Source organism: Haemaphysalis longicornis, unplaced genomic scaffold, assembly GCF_048455015.1.
Source record: "Haemaphysalis longicornis isolate Haplotype H1 unplaced genomic scaffold, Haemaphysalis longicornis Haplotype H1 scaffold_6, whole genome shotgun sequence".
NCBI classification, from domain to species: Eukaryota; Metazoa; Arthropoda; class Arachnida; order Ixodida; family Ixodidae; genus Haemaphysalis; species Haemaphysalis longicornis.
The window spans coordinates 138,524,372-138,541,969 of record NW_027526407.1 but is presented as its reverse complement, the minus strand read 5'-3'; the positions used below and the strand labels follow the sequence as shown (position 1 = coordinate 138,541,969).

Here is a 17,598-nt window from a genome sequence, read left to right as displayed (position 1 = left end):
ATAATGCTCAGATGATCAACTTCGCTCGAAGTACGTGAACTCAAGAAAGTCGCGCATTTTACGCAAACCTTCAAATAAAATCTTTTAAAAGAGTCCACATTAAGACCAGCTCCAGCTAAGACAAAATCGCGAGCAGAGAACTTTCTCGGCGGATTATCAACGAGGCAGCAGAGATAAGACAGTACACGGCCTCAGCTCAGGGACACCGTGTTTGCAGCTTAGTGACATCGCCAGGTATTCAATCACAGTTCAACGACACGCGTCATGCTTTCTCACCGAGCAGTTCGTGTAAGTGTCCATGACATCCCCGTAGCAAGGGCGCTCGAAAACTTCTTTTACGGTGTGTACTTTTGGGTAGACAGCCGGCTTGAACGTGGCGGCCATTTTTAAATTTTGCTCCCGGCGATTCTGCGCCCCTTGCTTTAAATAAACTAAAAAGTAAAATAACGTTGTGTTTGAGTAAAATTAATAAAATTAACTTAATATTTTAAGCAGAAAAATAATTAATAATTTAGTTTTTTTTATAAAAAATGTTGTTTTAATGCAACAAGTGTACGACCGCAGACGGCATTTCATGGCGGCGCCCATGAAAGCAGTTGCGGCGAATTTTCCGGAGTGCTGACAACCGCTCAGTGGTACTACGTGTGCGCGGAATAACTTCCAGACAACGACACTGGTTGTAATGCTTGCGGGTACAGCACGAAAATGAGCCGTGAAAACTTCTTGGATGTACCCGATGACAGCGATACGCCTTTCGAGTCCCTGTTTCTCCAGGTGAGAAACTCTCGTAGTGGAGTTCGCTGAACAAAATCCGTCGTAGCGCGTAGTCTGCCCGTTGTGACAACTTGGGCCCTGTTCTCACCGAAGTCAAATATGTCGCCAACAGTCAATTTTGTTTGCTTCTCAAGCGCGTGACGCCGATGGCCCAGGAGGATTGGTTGCTCGTCTACGAGCTGAGCTCCTCGCATACACACACAAGCGTGCGACGGGCGATATCCTTGTACCTTGCTCTCCATTAGCTTTTTTGGAACGTATTCGCTACAGGGCTCTGCAGAGGTCCCAAAAAAAACATTTCGGGTTACATGTATCGAAACATGCTATGGTAAACGTCTCAAATTCAGAGAGTGGAATACATTTGTCTTGTTCGTTTAACACAGCGGTAATGAAACTATGGGTGAATACAAGTGCAAGTATTGAAATACTGCCTTTCAGTGCTGTACAAAAAGAGGAGTTATTACTTGCACGATTTTTCGTAGGGTTTCTTATTTTGTGGTTCTCTGCGAGGACATTTGGTGGAGCAGCTTCTTGCATACATTGCCGGTGTGTGGGAAGACAAATGTATATCTAGAGTTACCGATACATACCAACTCTTATGGAGTCAAATGAACTCACGCACTCACATAGTGTTAACAATTTCCTCCCGACAGAAGCCGCTTTCACCGGTAGAGTTGTTGCTCGTTTCTCTCAGAGGGACTCCACGCATGAAGGTTATTTTTTTTTTTTTTTTGGCTCTACTGGAGCGGTGACCAGTTGGAAGCGGTCAAACATGAAGTGAAAAAGTGATAATTGTCCCATGACTTTTATTATCACTCTTAAAGGGGGAAAATTGGAGCTGGATGAAGGTAGTGCAGGTGCCTCTGACTCTGGCATCTCTTTCTCAAGGTTCTGTTAAACTTTGCCAACACACCAATGAACTGGACGTTTTCAACGACGCTACTAGCTTTGCCATCTAGGTGTCCACTGACCATTTAAGATGTTCTGAACATAGCCTGAATATTTACAGGTGCTTTGCTAGTTGGCAATCTAAATACTAATTTATCTCCGGTAAATATCATGGCTAGACAGGCAGTATTTGTTACCTCGTCATGCTACGGCATGATGAGGTCACAAATATAAATATAAAGCAATCTGGGTGTACCAAAAGAAACTGCTCTGAAAGGCATGGTGTAACATTTACATCACCCTTAGAGAGCGAAAAATATGGCACAGTTATCCGGCATGCCTGGTAATGGCAAGAAGTGGCTGCCTTCGTTTCATGATTCTTATGTTAGTGACCTCAGCCCAACAGGTGGAAGAAGATCCTCGTCTCAACTTTTTTCCCGTTGATGATTTCTCGCACTGTGAACTACCCTCCGTTTGTTACAGTTGACAATTAAAACATTTATTTCAATTCATTCCCTCAAAAGTTCTTTTTCCACACATATGGTTTATATTGAGTTCATGTTCGTAGATGCACATGTTGTGTGGGTCACACTTGCCACAATGTCTTCCTAGGCAGCATTGCAAGTTGGCATGGAGGATGATATATTGGAGGTCTACCTTCATCGGCTGGAAAAACTTGGAGAGTGTCGCTTGTACATTTCAGCCTTTGTTAATCGAGTAAGGCCATGCTTTACAGCTCACTTCAGTGTCATTTTAGGACCACTTACCAAATGGAGAGCTATGCCTGAAAGGGCTCTAATAGCCTTGAAAGGGGCTTCTTATGTAGTCAACTCTGAAGTGCTTGCGGAATGAGTCTGTTTTGCAAGAACTGAGGCTTTTGCACTGTGACTCAGGCACTCGCTCTGTTGTTCTCTAATCAATGACGGCTCGTATAATTGTTTTTCTGCAGGCAAACGAAGAGTTCAGGAGCCTGGTGCAGTCCCTGTCGGATGAGTCCAAGCCCGAGCGCAAGACCAAGTCCATCAAGCCGACGCCGGGCTTCTGCGTCAAGCTCAGGGACACCTCTTCGGGTGCCAAGCTGTTTGTCAACGTCTGCCACACACCAGAGGTGAAAAGGGAGAGTCAAGGAGCGGGTGATTAGTACCACAGTTCAAGGTTTATTAAACAACTGCAACTGACAGTAGGGAAACAGTCTTGAATCCTACATTGATTAAAGATCTCTCATGAATTAACGATATTACGCCAGAGTGCGTTTATGATGTCAAACTGGTTTTGTATACGTTTTCAATTTATCGTGCGATATAAGCCTTCAAAATATTGATATTTTTACTAATTTCGTGGTTAATATCACGTTTTTGTTTGTCCACTTGTAGGTTGAAGGGACTAGCAATTCATTAAGAGACTAGCTGCCTGAACTTGCCGGTGTGCTTTCATAACTGACAGCAACAGATTAGTAGGGAGGTTAGTCCTAGGGAAACGACACTTTCAAAAGCAGTCTTGTTGTTGTTGTTAAAAAACATCTGTGGATTGGCCAAAAGAACTGGGAACATGGCCAGCACGTTGTAGGCATTTACTATCTGGTGAACTTATTAAGTTTTTACTTGTACTTTATTCGGTGTTGTTTTGACAGGCATAAGTATTCCAGAATTACACATTTTAGAAGTTGAGTTGGATAAAAATTCAGGTTGAACCATACGGGCAAACTGTCCGATTTTGCGTAAAGGGTATGAATTATGACTTGCTTTGTGAATCTTGCCCCGAAAAAAAACTAATTTCTTGCAAAATTTTTCTTTTTATTGTCAGAGAGTGCTGCTCTTTGTGGTACTATTTGCCACAACAAGAAGGCGATCGCTACCGGCCACAGCAATGTCGGAAGTGTCTTGAGTTGGATATCCAGTGGCCTAAGATCTGCATAAACAACTTTGCATGAGTATTCTTTGGCCTGTACTGTGCTGTATCTTTCTGTCATTTTATTTTTTGTGCAACTCATTCAATGATGTGTCCTAGTTGGTTGTACTAGTAGCTTTGGAGACTGGTGGCCTGCCTTATAGAAAGTTCTTTTAGGTGTTAGTGAGGTCATACACATCGGAGTACTTGTGGTTCGTGGAGTTTCAAAGAATGGAGCGATGGTGCTTGCAATGTTCACAACCAAGGAACTTTCAAAAATAGAATGCAAAGCTCATTCAGCATGATGGCATTGGTTGGGCCAGAGATTATGTCCATGGTGCTGAGTAGCACATAATGCCGGTGGGTGGTCAGTAGTGGAAAGAAAACCCACAACGCAATAGCTTCCAGGGTATTCAGCAAGGGGGGGTTAGCAACTAGTTTTCTTTAAAGATTTAACGCATAAAGGGCAGTTGAAGAACCCATTTATTTTCAGGCATTTCTTAAGAAAGTGGACACCTGTTCATGTTTTACACTAGTCTTGTTGGCGAAAATAAATCCCTTACATCAGTGCATGCATCAGCCTGGAAAGACGCCCTTGGTTAGGAAATCCCTCTCTTGTGGGCAGTGTCTCTTGCAATTTCTTTGGTTGATTTTCTATCATTTTATTGTCTCTCTTCTCATTTCCTGGGGTTGGTTCTCGTCTCTTTTGTTGAGGAACTCCACTTAGGGCCGTGGCAGTGCTCAGAACACCTTTTATCCCCCTTCTCTTCTACTAGCTAATGATGGTGATAGCGTACTGTACAAGCTCGTTGTCTTCGACGTTCATCATCATTATCATCACTCTGTGGAGACAAAACAAAAGTGGGAATGGAGTGCATGCCAAGTAAAGGGTTCGGGGTAGGGGAGCGCTTGCCATCAAGTTGCACTGAATAGCTGCTTCCAGTGTTCTCAGCTTACAGTTTGCCTTTTGAACAGTTCTGACACAAAGGCCGTGCCTTTGTGGGTACGAACCCGGCATTCTATGCGCGCACCCAGCGCCTCTACTACATACTTTGCTTAAAATGCTCCTGCTATTCTTTTATGCAATTGCTAACAAAGCTCCACTGGCCTCCTAGGGGTAGAATTGTGGCTTTCTTAATGAATGCTGCAAGGTCAAACTTCAGCAGTGACAATATTTTAACTGTGAACCTGTTTAGCAAATTGTAATTTTTCGTGTCTGCAGTTAAAAATACCAAGAAATTGCGGAGTGAGCGCGGACCTTGTGGCAACTGCCCAGCAGTTAACAAAACCAAGAAAATGTCCAGTGCTTGTGCATGCGTGCCCCACGACAACCGCCCAGCGTCCCCTGCGCACGCTTGTCGAGTCAAGCATGGGGAGATTGGCAAAGATTGGCAAAAAAAAATCCACCATTCGTCGTAATTGTGGTAACACTTGCTTAGAATGAGAAAGACACGTCATAGCGTACGCCTCCTTCAAGTTGATGTCCAATGATTACCACTTCCAAAAAAAAAACGAAGGAAGCTTACACTGATAGCAAGAGTGGTTGAGTAAGGAATAGAGGTCACTGTGGCAGTGAAGAAGAAGCAAATTGGTTGCAATCGTGGACTTTAACCTTCGTGATGGTTGGGAAGGTTGTGTGCAGCTTCTCTACCTTCAAGTCTTGCTCGTTAGTGTGAGCTGTCTTCATTTTTTTTTTTTTAAGATTCATCATTTTTTTATTGTAAAATGTTCTCGTGGCTCAATTCTGCACATTCTTTGCATAAATGAAAGTGGCTTGGTGTCATCTAGGTCGGCTTAGAGGTGGGGTGAGGCGTTTCAGCACATTTAATTACCGTTCTGTATCGCACCAGAAGGGCCGGGGTTGTACCTGTCTGAGAACGGAATATCGCACTCTGTGTATGGTCTGGGCAGTTGCTGTACATGAATAAAGACAAATTCCTCTGCTGCCATTGCAAGCTGCAATATCATAACTTTAATCAAACTAATCTGTTCCCTCGTGCCTTCGTTGTTGCAGCTTCCCGAGCCGCGGGATATCGACGATGCTGAGCTGATCCACATTCTGGAGTCCGAGGACCCCACGTCGTACCGGGTTCCCCTCAGCTTGGGCCTCCCACACGACGAGGTGGACAAGGGTACGAATCATTGCACGCATGCCTTTTGAGTGCAGAGCACTTTAGGGGCTCGCCTTGTCGTCGTAGCTCGCTCGCTGGACCCAAGTAGAGCCACACGGCGTTCCGTCCCAGCGGCTGTCGTCGCAGCGTCCCACAGAGGCTTCAAAGGCCAACCGGTTTATATAGTCATTAGCATTCGAAACTCATGCACCGTTTGCTCTTGTCATATATCTTCCCGTTGTTTAGTGCAAAGAAAAGTGCAGGTACATTTGAGGCAAAATATGCCTAATTAACTGGTAGCGCCCGCGTTCATTTAGTTAGGAGCGCTCGTTGGGCTGGTTGTTACAATAGTAAGTGAAAAAAGTGGCAGTGCAACGCCGGCACGTGCGGGAGGAAAAGCAAGCACAGAAAGAACAGGACTCCCACTGGCGCAGTTTCAGGCAGGGGGCGCACGAGCACTGCGAAGGCGGGAAATTTGAACTGCATGGGGTGGCAACAGTGAGCTACAGCCCATTAAGGCGAATCACTGCTCCGCACTTCCGACAATTTGCACATTGAGTGGAACGGATTTAATTTTTTTTCTTCCTTTTTTTTTTTTTGTTTCTCCCTGTCATTGTATCCTTGCTTGTGCAATCTGGTTGTTACTGCTATAAAATATACCGCGGAGGTCTGGTCTTGTTAGCATAAACATCTATCTTCCTTACGAAAGTCACTCATAAACAGGAGTTGTTTGTGATTCCAAGTCAGGGTAAAACACAAACATCAATGAGTTTAGCAAGAAAAGGCAACACGAAACAGTCAGAGGGTCCACATCCACATATCTTGTCTTTCCAAACTGGCATGCTCCATCCACTTGGCAGGTTGATTGCCGAGTTTTTTTAAGGTGAAGCTTTACTGGCCTCATTGATGCCGTTGTATGTTGTACGCCAATACGCCTCGCAGGAAAGCCCTTTTCCTGATGAAAGAAAAAACGCTTTCCGTAGTCGGAATAGTACCTGGCTCTCTCATGTTATAAAGCCAGCATCTACTTTATTGCTCCATTTCGATATGGTCAAAGCAGTTTGGAAAACTCAGATGACAGCCCAGACGCACAACAAAGACAGACAACCAGGCAAACAACCCAAGAATCCATCCCGAGAAGAATGGCGTTGCTCTGCGTACCGTAAGGCTGTTAGCTGCAAGATGTTACGCCTAACTTCCCATTTTGAGCTTTAGGACGTCAGGCCGAGTGTCACATCTGGGAGTTTAACACCTCAAACTGGCACCTACTCAAAAAAGTGCTCTCTGAACGCCAAGCAGCTTGTACCGATTGTCACCATGCACCCCAAACCCCAACACTAGGCCCAAAAGTTGCGGTGGGCATTGTAGAAAAGTGGTGTGTACCTCCAGAAGAGAACATGCTTGCAGTGTGGGATTGGCCAACTAAAGATTCCTTCACGAGGGAGCTTCGTGTTCAACCATCATCGTTGTTGTTAGCCGGAGGGGTGCATCATTTTTGCTTATTCATTTGTTAGCTTGTTTGGCATGCACACGTGGTGAAGGAATCTTACTGTAAAGTTTGCACATTTTTTTTCCACCGTCAGGAGGAATCTTTTTCCTATTCTTGCGTCATGCCTCACATCTCCTTTCTGGCTCACCTTTTATGCATTGAAAATTGCAGAAAGGCCCGACACATCTTCTGCCTTAAAGTCTAAAAAAAAAAAAAAAGACTCACCTGACTTGGGGATGCATGTTGTATGTTGTTTTTACCATTGTCTCGAGTTTATAACTGACCTGCATTCAAAATAATACAATGGGCACTGAACAATACCTAGTCACTTACGGTTGCAGCATTGCAGTTCACTTCACTAAACTTGTCATTTTTTTTGTTTACGTTTCTAGCTGTTCAGAGTCTGGACTGCAGGTTTCAATAACGATCGGCTGTCTTACATTGTAGCAGACTTGTTGGGGAGAATTAAAAAATTTCACTCATAATCGCAGCCTGGCTTCTGTTGAAGGGGGGGGGGGGAAACAACATCTTTACTCGCCGGCTAAAAGGTCACGGTGGCTCTCACTCCCTCGCTAGGAGGGGGGTGCCGGCCGCGACTGCTGGCGTGTGATCGCCGCCAGCGCAAACTGCGCGGCGGCTTTCTGTGCGTCCTTGTCCGTCTCGCGCACCGCACGCGCGAGATGGGGCGGTAGTATATTCGTTCCCGCTTCCGCGTCATTGCACTCCCACATCATGTGGGTCATGGTCGCCCTCGCGGCCCCGCACACCGCACACTGGTCCGTGATGTATCGTTCGGGCGAAGGGACACTAAAGGGTTGAAACCAGGTGGCCTGTATTGGTAGATTACGGTGCCGAGAACCTAAATGCAGTTCAACCCGACTATATATCGAACCCAGTTACATCAAATCATCCTGTAAATCGAACTATTTCTGGTCATGGCATATTTGCAGTGAGAATCTAAAGCAAAGATTATGCCTGTATTGAACAAAAAATACCGGCAACACCCGATATATCGAGCAGTGAATGCTACAGGAGGGCACCCCCAAGTTGGCTTTTCCTCAAGGCAGAGAAGAAATTCTGCCGGCACATCCCTAAAAGTGGTTTAGCCCGGCTGCTCATGGGCAGTGGGCGGCTCTGTCCCTTCCTCCCTATCGTGATGCCCCGCAAGTCTAGGTGGTGTTGCCTTGTGCCGTCTAAGGCAAGCTGTTGCACCCCCCATGCAAAAAAGTGATCCTGGCCCATCCACCATGCTTTCTTTTTTTTTTGTCGTTCGTTGTGCTTGTGCCATTAGCGCTTTGTGGGCTTTTCCCCCGAAGTGTATCTTTGGTGGCTAGCGCTACAAATGCTTATTTGACGGCTCTAGCTAATGTGAAGCAGCCGACTTTGCCTTTCGCCGTGAAGCTGGCAATCGTAAATCGAGTCGAACGTGGGGAGAGGTAGGACGTTCCTGCGGCGCACAAGATTCCCAAGAGCACCCTCAGCAAACTTTGATTAACCTTCTCGAAATAAGTTCTGGGAGGACGTTACTGAAGAAACCGCCCAAAACTGTTTCAAATCTGCTGCTTGTGAGGTGCCAGTGTTGACTTCGAAAATGCTGAGAAGTGCAAGAAAGCCATCGCAGGTGTTGCCAAAGTGTGGAACGAGCTGTCGAAAATCCCAGACGTTGTTGCCGTATCGCTCGGCAAGTTTGTGGATGATGGTGTCACAACCATGGGAGAGTTTGTAAGACTACATTGCCAACATCGTACCAAGCGCAAGTGAAAGCAGGTGCAACGAGGAAAGCAACGCAGTGCTTTGCTCACAACTCCCGAAGTGATTGGTGCACTTGCACTAGTCCGGTGCTGCTTTGCGAATGTGAAAGGTAGTGGCCTCAGCTGCTTTACTCTTCACACAATGTGGAGAAGTGCATACTGTCTCAGGCAGGGAATGTTGTTCAAGCAGGAGATACTGGACTATTTCGTGTGAAAGTAAGGCAGCTTCATCTATAAAATATTTTTAAAGATGGCATCTGCTTTTATGACATTTAAATTCCTCAACTTGCTTATATCGAATTATCTCCTGTATCAAACTGATAGCTGTTTTTTTTTTTTTTTTTGTGAGTTTGATATATGTAACCGGGTTTGACTCTACACCATTATCGAAACTAGCAGTTGCTTATTAAGGCAGAAAACACCAGAAACGTGAAAACAGGCGACGACGCCCCGTACGCTTTTGGGTACTACGGTTTGTGACGTCACAAATGTGAACAGCAAGAGCTCACTGAAGAAGCATTCGTAGATTTTTTTCCCGAAATAAACAGTTCTGAAGTAGTTGAGAGCAAGAAATAAATGAAAATCAAAACTTTCCATGAGCGGATTTTATTAAAAACACAGACTGCAGCTCTTACACACTGCAAGACGGGCTGCTTCCCTCACGTTTCATGGTCAGCCATCATGCTTTCAGTTCCGTTTTTAAAGAGCATTGGTGTGCAATTAGCGAATTCAATAAACTACCACGGGGAATGCCCGGCCTTTCTGCAAGTTATATCCCAAGCAGGAAGCGTCAAAAGGAACAAGACGCACTGCAGGTGGTTAAGCGACTCGCCGGAGCTTCTAATTTGTTCTCCAGGCGTGGGTATTGCTATTTGTAAAGTGTGCACCGAATTCGAACGTTATCGCCTCTGAAAGGTTAGGGTACATACTGAAGGGGGTTATCCAACTGATCTGAACTTGTGCTTTTCTGTTCGCTGCGAGCCGCTGTTGATAAATAATCTGCAAATCATGCGCGCGTAGCTCTACTCTTGTTATGTTTGGGCCAGTTTTGAGCCTCAGCCACGAGGTCTAGTACTTGAGACGGGTGCGGGAAGCGAGTGTGTATTTCACGCCAGCTTGGCACGCTCTGTGAGAGAAGAGAATAGGAGGTGGACATGATCGCCAGACATGGTGATATGAAGGGTCCCTCTTGAGCGACACCTATCCTGGCAGCCAGCGGCGCTTGCACGATTTTCGAAACGGCGCTTGTCGCTGCTTCGCTGGTGACGAGCATGATGGGGTCTGGGTGTCCGGTGCAGGCAGGCACACTGGCCGCTGGAGCGGTGAAAAGCATTTTTGGTTTTATTGGTGACAAATAATAAAAGTGAAAGGTGACGGAAGCGGGACAGAGAAACGCCGCCTTTCTTTGCGGATTTCTCAGGAAATAATGCATCATTGCTCGTCAAACAAGAGCCGAGAGAGCTGGGAAATGTATGACCTTTCAGTTAAAACAAAATTTCATTCAGCCTTTAGTGGACCTTTGAAGGACCTCATTGGTGCTTGGCAAAATTTGTTTAATATTTGAGCCATTGTCAGGAAAATTTGGAGATGTGTTTTTGTGAACTCTAGTTTGTTCCCTGATACAGGAAGGTGATACAAAACATACAACAGTAAAATCACCGCATTTCAAAAACACATGCATCTGCCATCTTCACATTAATATGCGCAACTCTTTTTGAAGTAATAAATTTTTTTTGTTTTGTAATATTTAGCTGGCGTCAAGTGCCTCTTCTGTCCACATTTAGCTCTGGTGTTCTTTTTTTGTGTGTGTGCTAGGAAATATTGTCACGCACTGAAGGTGGAAGCGATGTTCTTGTAGGAATGAAAAATGGACATCTTAGGAGCGAACTTGTGCTCCAGAATAAACTTCAAGAAAACACAGCCATCAAAGAGCAATTTGTGGAGACGATTGTTGGTGAAAGTGAATGCCGCAGCATCTTCCCTGCGAGCATTTGTCTCTCCACGTTAATCTTTTTGGAACCATCGAATTAGATCAAGAGCGCTGGCGATCAAAAAAGAACATCTTAACCTAGTGACGACAGGATGGAATGCTGTCCTTATCAACTAAGATAGCCTCTGCTGCATACAAAAAAAAGAGACGGAAAGCAGTCAATTCGCATCGAATGTAGAGAAAACAGGGGGGGAGGGGGGGGAGTCAGTCACTGGCAACAAAACACATAAGTAAGCAAAACAAAAGGCATGGTTTGTGTCAATATGATCCTAGTAAGATCTTGCCCAAGTTTCTGCTCTAATATAAAAATGCTGCCCTTTCCTATCAACAGGTGGGGCTTCGTGCAAGGCGTACGATGTGATCATCAACGATGCCTTCTTCCGCAAGATCAGCACCAACGAGCTCTTCAAGACCTTCCTCATCACGGTGGCACTCGACGGCATCGAGGACAAGTACGGCGCCAACCCCGACCGACGTACGCACTTCCCTCTCACTTCTTCCTCTTTGCTGTAAGGGGGGTGTATGTCAAACGACAAAATAGGAACCAGAACACGCAAATAGCGCCATTTCTTTCCATGCAAATCAAATTCACATATGGCTTAGTTACAGTATCAAAGTTGGGAAAAGTGGCTTTGCAAACATGCCAATAGTACACCTTTATTTGATCTTTACGAACAGTATTTTGTAATTTTGTGCATTCTGGTTCATATTTACGTGTTCACATGTCATTTGTCTATGACTGTACATTAGTACATACTAGTCCATAAAGCGGAGTTGAATCCTGCTCTCACTAAGGAGATTGTGTATGTACAATGTTGAGAGATTCATGGGCAGAAAACGATGTTTTGCAGAGATAAAATCAGACGTGCAAATTGTGTGAATTATTTTCGAATACGAGTAATTTTTTTAGCGCGCGTACAGCTTGTAAAATGCAGCTACAGAAAAAAGGTGGCTTCGGCAGTCAGGACAAGTTAACACACCTTAGTGGCCATGTACTAGTGCTTGATAACAACGTCGTGCAGAAATTGAACATGAAAGGTTAAGTAAGATACAGTGGGGAAGCGGTGGAACAGAACAATTGGCATGCATTGCCGTGAAGAAATATGAGTTTCTCATCACGCTGTGAATACAGGCAGCGTATTTGACAGGTTCCAAAAGTTCTTGGAAAGGGGCCAGGCATGTTCATCACTGGTGTGACCTTACCACAAGCGAACAAATAATTACCAGTGATTCCTCAATGATGCCATTGTATTGACAGGAAGCTTGTTTTCGTCCTATACACTTTACACTACTAGCATTCCGCTTCAGCTTACAGAATGCCGGAGTTGGCATACACTTGTTTCACGCGAGGTTTGCATGTGTTGGGCTTTTTTGCATGGCGTTCGCGTCGTGCAAGCAAGCCAACCCAAAAGGGCGTGCTGTGCAGTGAAGCCTTAATGGGGGACACTGCTCTTAAAACAGCTCCTCGAAGTTTTTAAGCAAACTCTGTGAAATGTGTCAGCCTTGCTGCCTTTTTTTTTTGCTCTGCCATTTGAAATATGCCATTATTTTTTTAGCCAGTGAATTAGTTCCCAAGATAATTAGAGTTGATTCATCATTTGTGGAGGAACAGTGGATAAAACAGTGCTAGTCATAGAACTACTTTTGCAGCTCATTAAACTTTGGTGTTTGAAATGGGATGTAAGAATGGTTCCTTGCCACTGGTGCCACCAAAGTTTAGTGAGGTGTAAAAGTAGTTCTAACCGGTGCATCAAACCACTGATTTACTTACTGCATTCGCCAGGGTTAATAGTATTGGAAAATATGAAGATTAGAGTTCTATGACTAGCACTGTTTTGTCCACTGTTCGTCCACAAATGATGAATCATCTCTAATTATCTTGGGAACTAATTGACTGACTGAAAAAATAATGGCATATTTGAAATGGCAGTGTAAAAAAAGCAGAGTTTGCTTAAAAACTGAAAGGAGCTGTTTTAAGAGCAGTGTCCCCGCTGAAGGTGCACATGTCACGTGGCAGCGCAAACTTTTATAACCTCAGAATCCGAAGCTGGTTCTGTGGCTATAAAGGTGGCTCTATTCGTAAATTTCGAATGTTTGAAAAACTTTCGATATTTTGAAGGAGAGCAAAACTGTCCTGTGAATCGATTCGAATACCAAACAGTGTTTGTAGAGTATTCGAAATTCCAAAACTTCAGACAGTCTAGTAAAACAGCTTCAAAAGCATTAATAACCGTAAAGTTCCTCCGGAAGAACGCCCACCCAAAGTACAGAGATTTCGAGTGGAAAATGCGGGGTGGGCGTACTTTCTGGTCAGATGCGAAAAACTACAAAAAAGTGGCCGCGCCACCAAACAAAACTGCGAAGATATCAAGTAAAAAAATCCGTACAGGTTGTGTTTATTTTGTTCTAAATTGAAACATCAGCGGTGTTCGCGGCTGCGGGATGTTCTTGTGAATGAAGCTCATCGGGCTTTTGAAGGCATCGAAGCTAGCGCAGTTTTAGGGGTAAGCGATCTTTTCAATCTTTTAGTAAATTGAATATTTTCCCTTTAAGGGGGTACAGGGGTCTTAAAACAATTTTGTTTGATTTTTAAGTAAACTCTATGAAACTTGCCAGTCTCGCTGCTTTTTTTCTGCTGGTTAAAATATGCCATTATTTTTTTAGTTGGTCAACTAGTGCCCAAGATAATTAGAGATGATTAGCCATTCTTGGAGGAACAATAGACAAAACAGTGTTGGTCATAAAACTGTCATTGTCATATTTTCTAATGCTATAAACACTGATGAATGCACTATAGGAAGTGGCTTTTTGGTGCAGTGCTTGGAAATAATTTTACAGGTCATTAAACTTCGGTGTTTGAAGTGGGTGTTCGAAATGGTTTTTTCCCATTAGGGCTACCAAAGTTTAATGAGCCATAAAATTAATTCGAAATGGTGCGTCAAGAAATTGATTCTCTTATTGAATTCACCAGGGTTTATGGTATTGGAAAATATGAAGATTGCAGTTTATGATCAACACTGTTTTGTCTATTGTTCCTCCAAGAATGGCCAATTATCTTTAATTATCTCTAGTTATCTGAGGCACTGATTGACTGACTAAAAAAATAACGGCATACTTGATATCAGTGGTAAAAAAGCAGCAACATTGGCAAGTTTTACACAGTTTACTTCATATATAAAAGAAAGTTGTTTAAAGACCTATGAATTCCCTTAAAGGAGCCTCCCCTTAAAGGAGCCATGAAGATAGAATACAAGTTTGTTTTATTTGAAAGATTTTGCATTTTATAGTGCCCCCAACACTTGTCCGGCAGCAAATGATGCCGTATTCACTGAGAAATTGATCAATTTAGGTTAAAATTTTGATTCTCCCGCCATATCGTAGGTTTTCGTAATGTCAGCAATGACGTCAGAAGCGCGTGTATTCAGGCGAACTTCCACTGCGTCATTCGGGTTTGCGGCCTTGCTGTCCGTCAGCCCTCCCAGATGGCGCTGCTATAGTCATCCACGAACCGTTGTCCGCTGTTGCTTTGTTTTTGTGCGTATGTGCACCTGGCTTGTTTTTGTTACTGTAAAAAGTGATCGTCTCATGAAACCTGGGGTATCCTCGACAAACAGGGTCACGTAAGACAATGCCGCTTATGCCATCGGCCAGTGTCCTGTAAAGCAACTTCAAAGCGGCGGAGTGCTGTGCAGCTAAAGCAAGCGTAGTGCACCCAGTACCAACAGCAGTGCGCATCGGTACTTCTGTGCTTACGTGCGTTTTTGTAACATTCATTGTTTACTGCACCATTCTTACTGCTGTTAAATGGATATGCAAATAGCGCAAATAGTATGTTCGGAAGGCCTATAAGCCATGCCTATTTTGCGTTTGCTTTTTCCGTCCTCAGCCAATCGCACAGCTGAGCTCATGTGACATCATAGGTTCTGTTGCAAGAAATGAGCTAGTGGGTCGCATGGCCATTCCGTTTTTTCATAGTTATTTAGCTTGTTTGAGCGAAGTGTGCGTTAACGGTGGTGTCAGTATGATTCTATAGAGGCCATCTTTCGAATGAACCGAACTTGTGTTTTGTCCTCATGGCTCCTTTAAAGTCGGGTGGGCGATGTTTTGGGGGAGGGCCTTCTCCTGGAACTTTACTGTAAGCCCGGTCCTGACATTTCACAGTGGGCAGGTGTTCCATTAACTCACTTGTGTTTTCGGTTGTGAACAATGTGGTGGAAACTTATCTCGTCGCATGCCACGTATAAAAAATTGCTCTGCAGGCTGTCCTGGTCTACCATGCTGCAAAAAAAAAAAATCAAAATAAATTGAGGCCCTAGTGCGAACCTCTTTCAACAAAGCAGGAACCCGTTGGGACGATTTGGTTACTGTTTTTTTTTGCCCAACTTGTGGCACGCAGGAAAAAGGTGATGTGCACGGAAACTGTGTGAATACTGAAACTGTTTAGTTTAATGTGGCACTTTACAACTGTGTTGGAGTTCTGTTCATAACTTGCAATATTGTGTGTATATGTATGCAAGTGCTATAGCACACTCGCACACGCTCATGTGATATCCCACCAATGGAGGGATAAGATAAGGAAATTTGGTGTTGAGAAATGCAGATAGGAGCAGGTGGAAGTCAATGAGAGGGGTGTCCTGCAGTGAACATATATTATGCTGATGGTGATGGTCATGTGTGCATGTTCAATACACAAAGTCAGTAAGTTATGGAAGGCAATCTGGCCTTGTTTTCTTTAGATAGCACTGATGCCTTCCAGTGGCTTCGACTACGGATGTGGCTGTGGATTCACGTGGCTGTAGATGTAACCTGCCTTCCCTCTCTTTTTTCTCATCCTCCTCCGTGCAGAGAACTATGTGGTGCTGAAGAACCGTCCCTACATGGGCACCATGCCGGACCACTGCATCCAGGACCGCAAGGGACCACTCATAGCGGAGCTCCCCACGTGAGTCTCGCAGTGTCGCCATTCTGCGCTCGTACTGTCACGGGAGTGTTTCAGTGGCCCCAATTTGTCTTCTATACCAGCAGGACATGTGGTTGCCATCTTGGGTTTTGCGTTGTGGCCCAAAGGACAGCCCTTGCAGTGATGGGTGGTCAGTTGAGGCGTCTGTGATCACCGACTGCCTGCCTGCCTGACTGCCTGCCCGCCTTAAACTGACGTTATATTTGTGTCCTTTTAGGAGCGGTTGCCTCTTTTGTATCAATCTTTATGCACAGATGTTACGAGAGGGGGGCCGGGAAAAGTTTAAATTTCCGGGTGCAGAATAAATTTCAGTGCAGAATACGTATCAGTGGTGGTTGGAATGGTGAAGCAACACCAAATGGTTGCAGATTGAAGATACAGACAGAGTGACGCTTGTTGTAGCAGCGGCAAAGGCTGGAAGGTGGTTCCACTTGTTGTTTGCAGTCTTGGGAGTGAATGAGCCGATATACAGATTGGGGGAGGCCAGTGGGAATGCCCACCTTGAACTGATGGTCGTTGCGATATGATACGTTTGATGGGCGCTATGAGAGAATGTTGCTGAGAGTGGGGTTACTGTGAAAAGTCTTACGGGAAAGGCAAAGGCGAGAAATTTTACAGCGCACTGAAAGAGCGGGTAAGTGAGGATTAGCTTTCATTGAGGCAAAGCTGGTTGCACAAGGAGTTCAACCAGATGAAACGAGCAGAATGATCATGTATCACCTCAATAATGTGACTAAGGCAGTTAGTATGAGAATCCCAGATGGATGACACATACTCACGTTTATATTTTACTAATGTTTTGTAAAGCAAAAGCTTGCCGTACTCTCACCATCTTTGTTTAACTAAGTCAAGCGTTTCACCATTATAACGGCATCATGAGACGACAGTGGCGAATAGCGTCATGCTTTCCCTTGTCCAAGAAAAATGAAGCAAGATGAAATACGTAATCCAGTGAAGGGGTTTCTCATGGCCAACTTCTAAATAACGTAAAAACATCGCTTGCATCTTCCACAGTTCTTGTCCTGAGTCCTGCCACAACGTAACAGTGGCGTAGCCATAGGCTTCATGGTTACCCCAATCACTGAACCTCAAGTTTAAATTCATGCGTAGCTAGAATTGGACAACTTGCACCCGAAGTATCAGTGTTCCAAAACAAAAGGGTGGTCGTTCTTCAAATTTTCTGATCTTTTTTCTAAAGTTGGAGAGTGGTATGCAAGCTCATTTTGAGTCTGTATCAGTTGCATGCTTCAACTGCAGTCACATGCTCATTTCGAAATATTCAGTCATCATTGCTGAGTCTGTCAGTAGCTTCCTAGGCTTTCTGTTGCTGGTGTGGTTCTTACTCATTCCGTGACAAGTTCAATAATAATCTTCATAGCACAGGGAGTCTTTAAATTATAGTTTGAAAAATTGCAAGCCCAGCCTTTTGCAGTGGGGTTAAAATTAACTCCCGGAGGTCATTGTTGCCAAACAATTAGCCACTGAAGATTGGCTCAAGTTCTGAAGGAGATAGCACAGAAAAGCACAGCCTCATACCAATTCTTGCTGCCAGAGTGACATGTTACAGTACAGTAGTGCCATAAACCAATTTTCTTAAATATTTTAAATGCGTGCGAAATAATTTTGTGTAGTGGGCACGTTATATTTTGTAACGCAGCAAGACGCTGACATGGCTAGACTGAGGTTTGGTGTCGTGTGCTCCGTTTTATACTGATCGGCCTGGTCAGAGGTGCCAGACCGCACAATGA

The 17,598-nt window shown here is 44.4% G+C and overlaps 2 protein-coding genes across 2 annotated transcripts in view; one reads left to right on the top strand and one right to left on the bottom strand.

Annotated features, from left to right (window-relative positions):
• The window catches only part of LOC144141154 (aldehyde dehydrogenase family 16 member A1-like), a 70,243-nt gene extending 69,844 nt beyond the window's left edge, over positions 1-399 (bottom strand). The window contains exon 1 of the mRNA XM_077672700.1: positions 277-399. Coding sequence (XP_077528826.1) covers positions 277-384 — 108 coding nt within the window. The 5' untranslated portion in view covers positions 385-399. The remainder of the gene's footprint in view (positions 1-276) is intronic.
• A 167-nt stretch (positions 400-566) lies between these two features.
• Positions 567-17,598, top strand: part of LOC144141155 (PIH1 domain-containing protein 1-like) — a 77,859-nt gene continuing 60,827 nt past the window's right edge. The window contains exons 1-5 of the mRNA XM_077672701.1: positions 567-774; positions 2,612-2,770; positions 5,564-5,681; positions 11,222-11,365; positions 15,736-15,832. Of these exons, the coding sequence (XP_077528827.1) occupies positions 706-774; positions 2,612-2,770; positions 5,564-5,681; positions 11,222-11,365; positions 15,736-15,832 (587 nt within the window). The 5' untranslated portion in view covers positions 567-705. The remainder of the gene's footprint in view (positions 775-2,611; positions 2,771-5,563; positions 5,682-11,221; positions 11,366-15,735; positions 15,833-17,598) is intronic.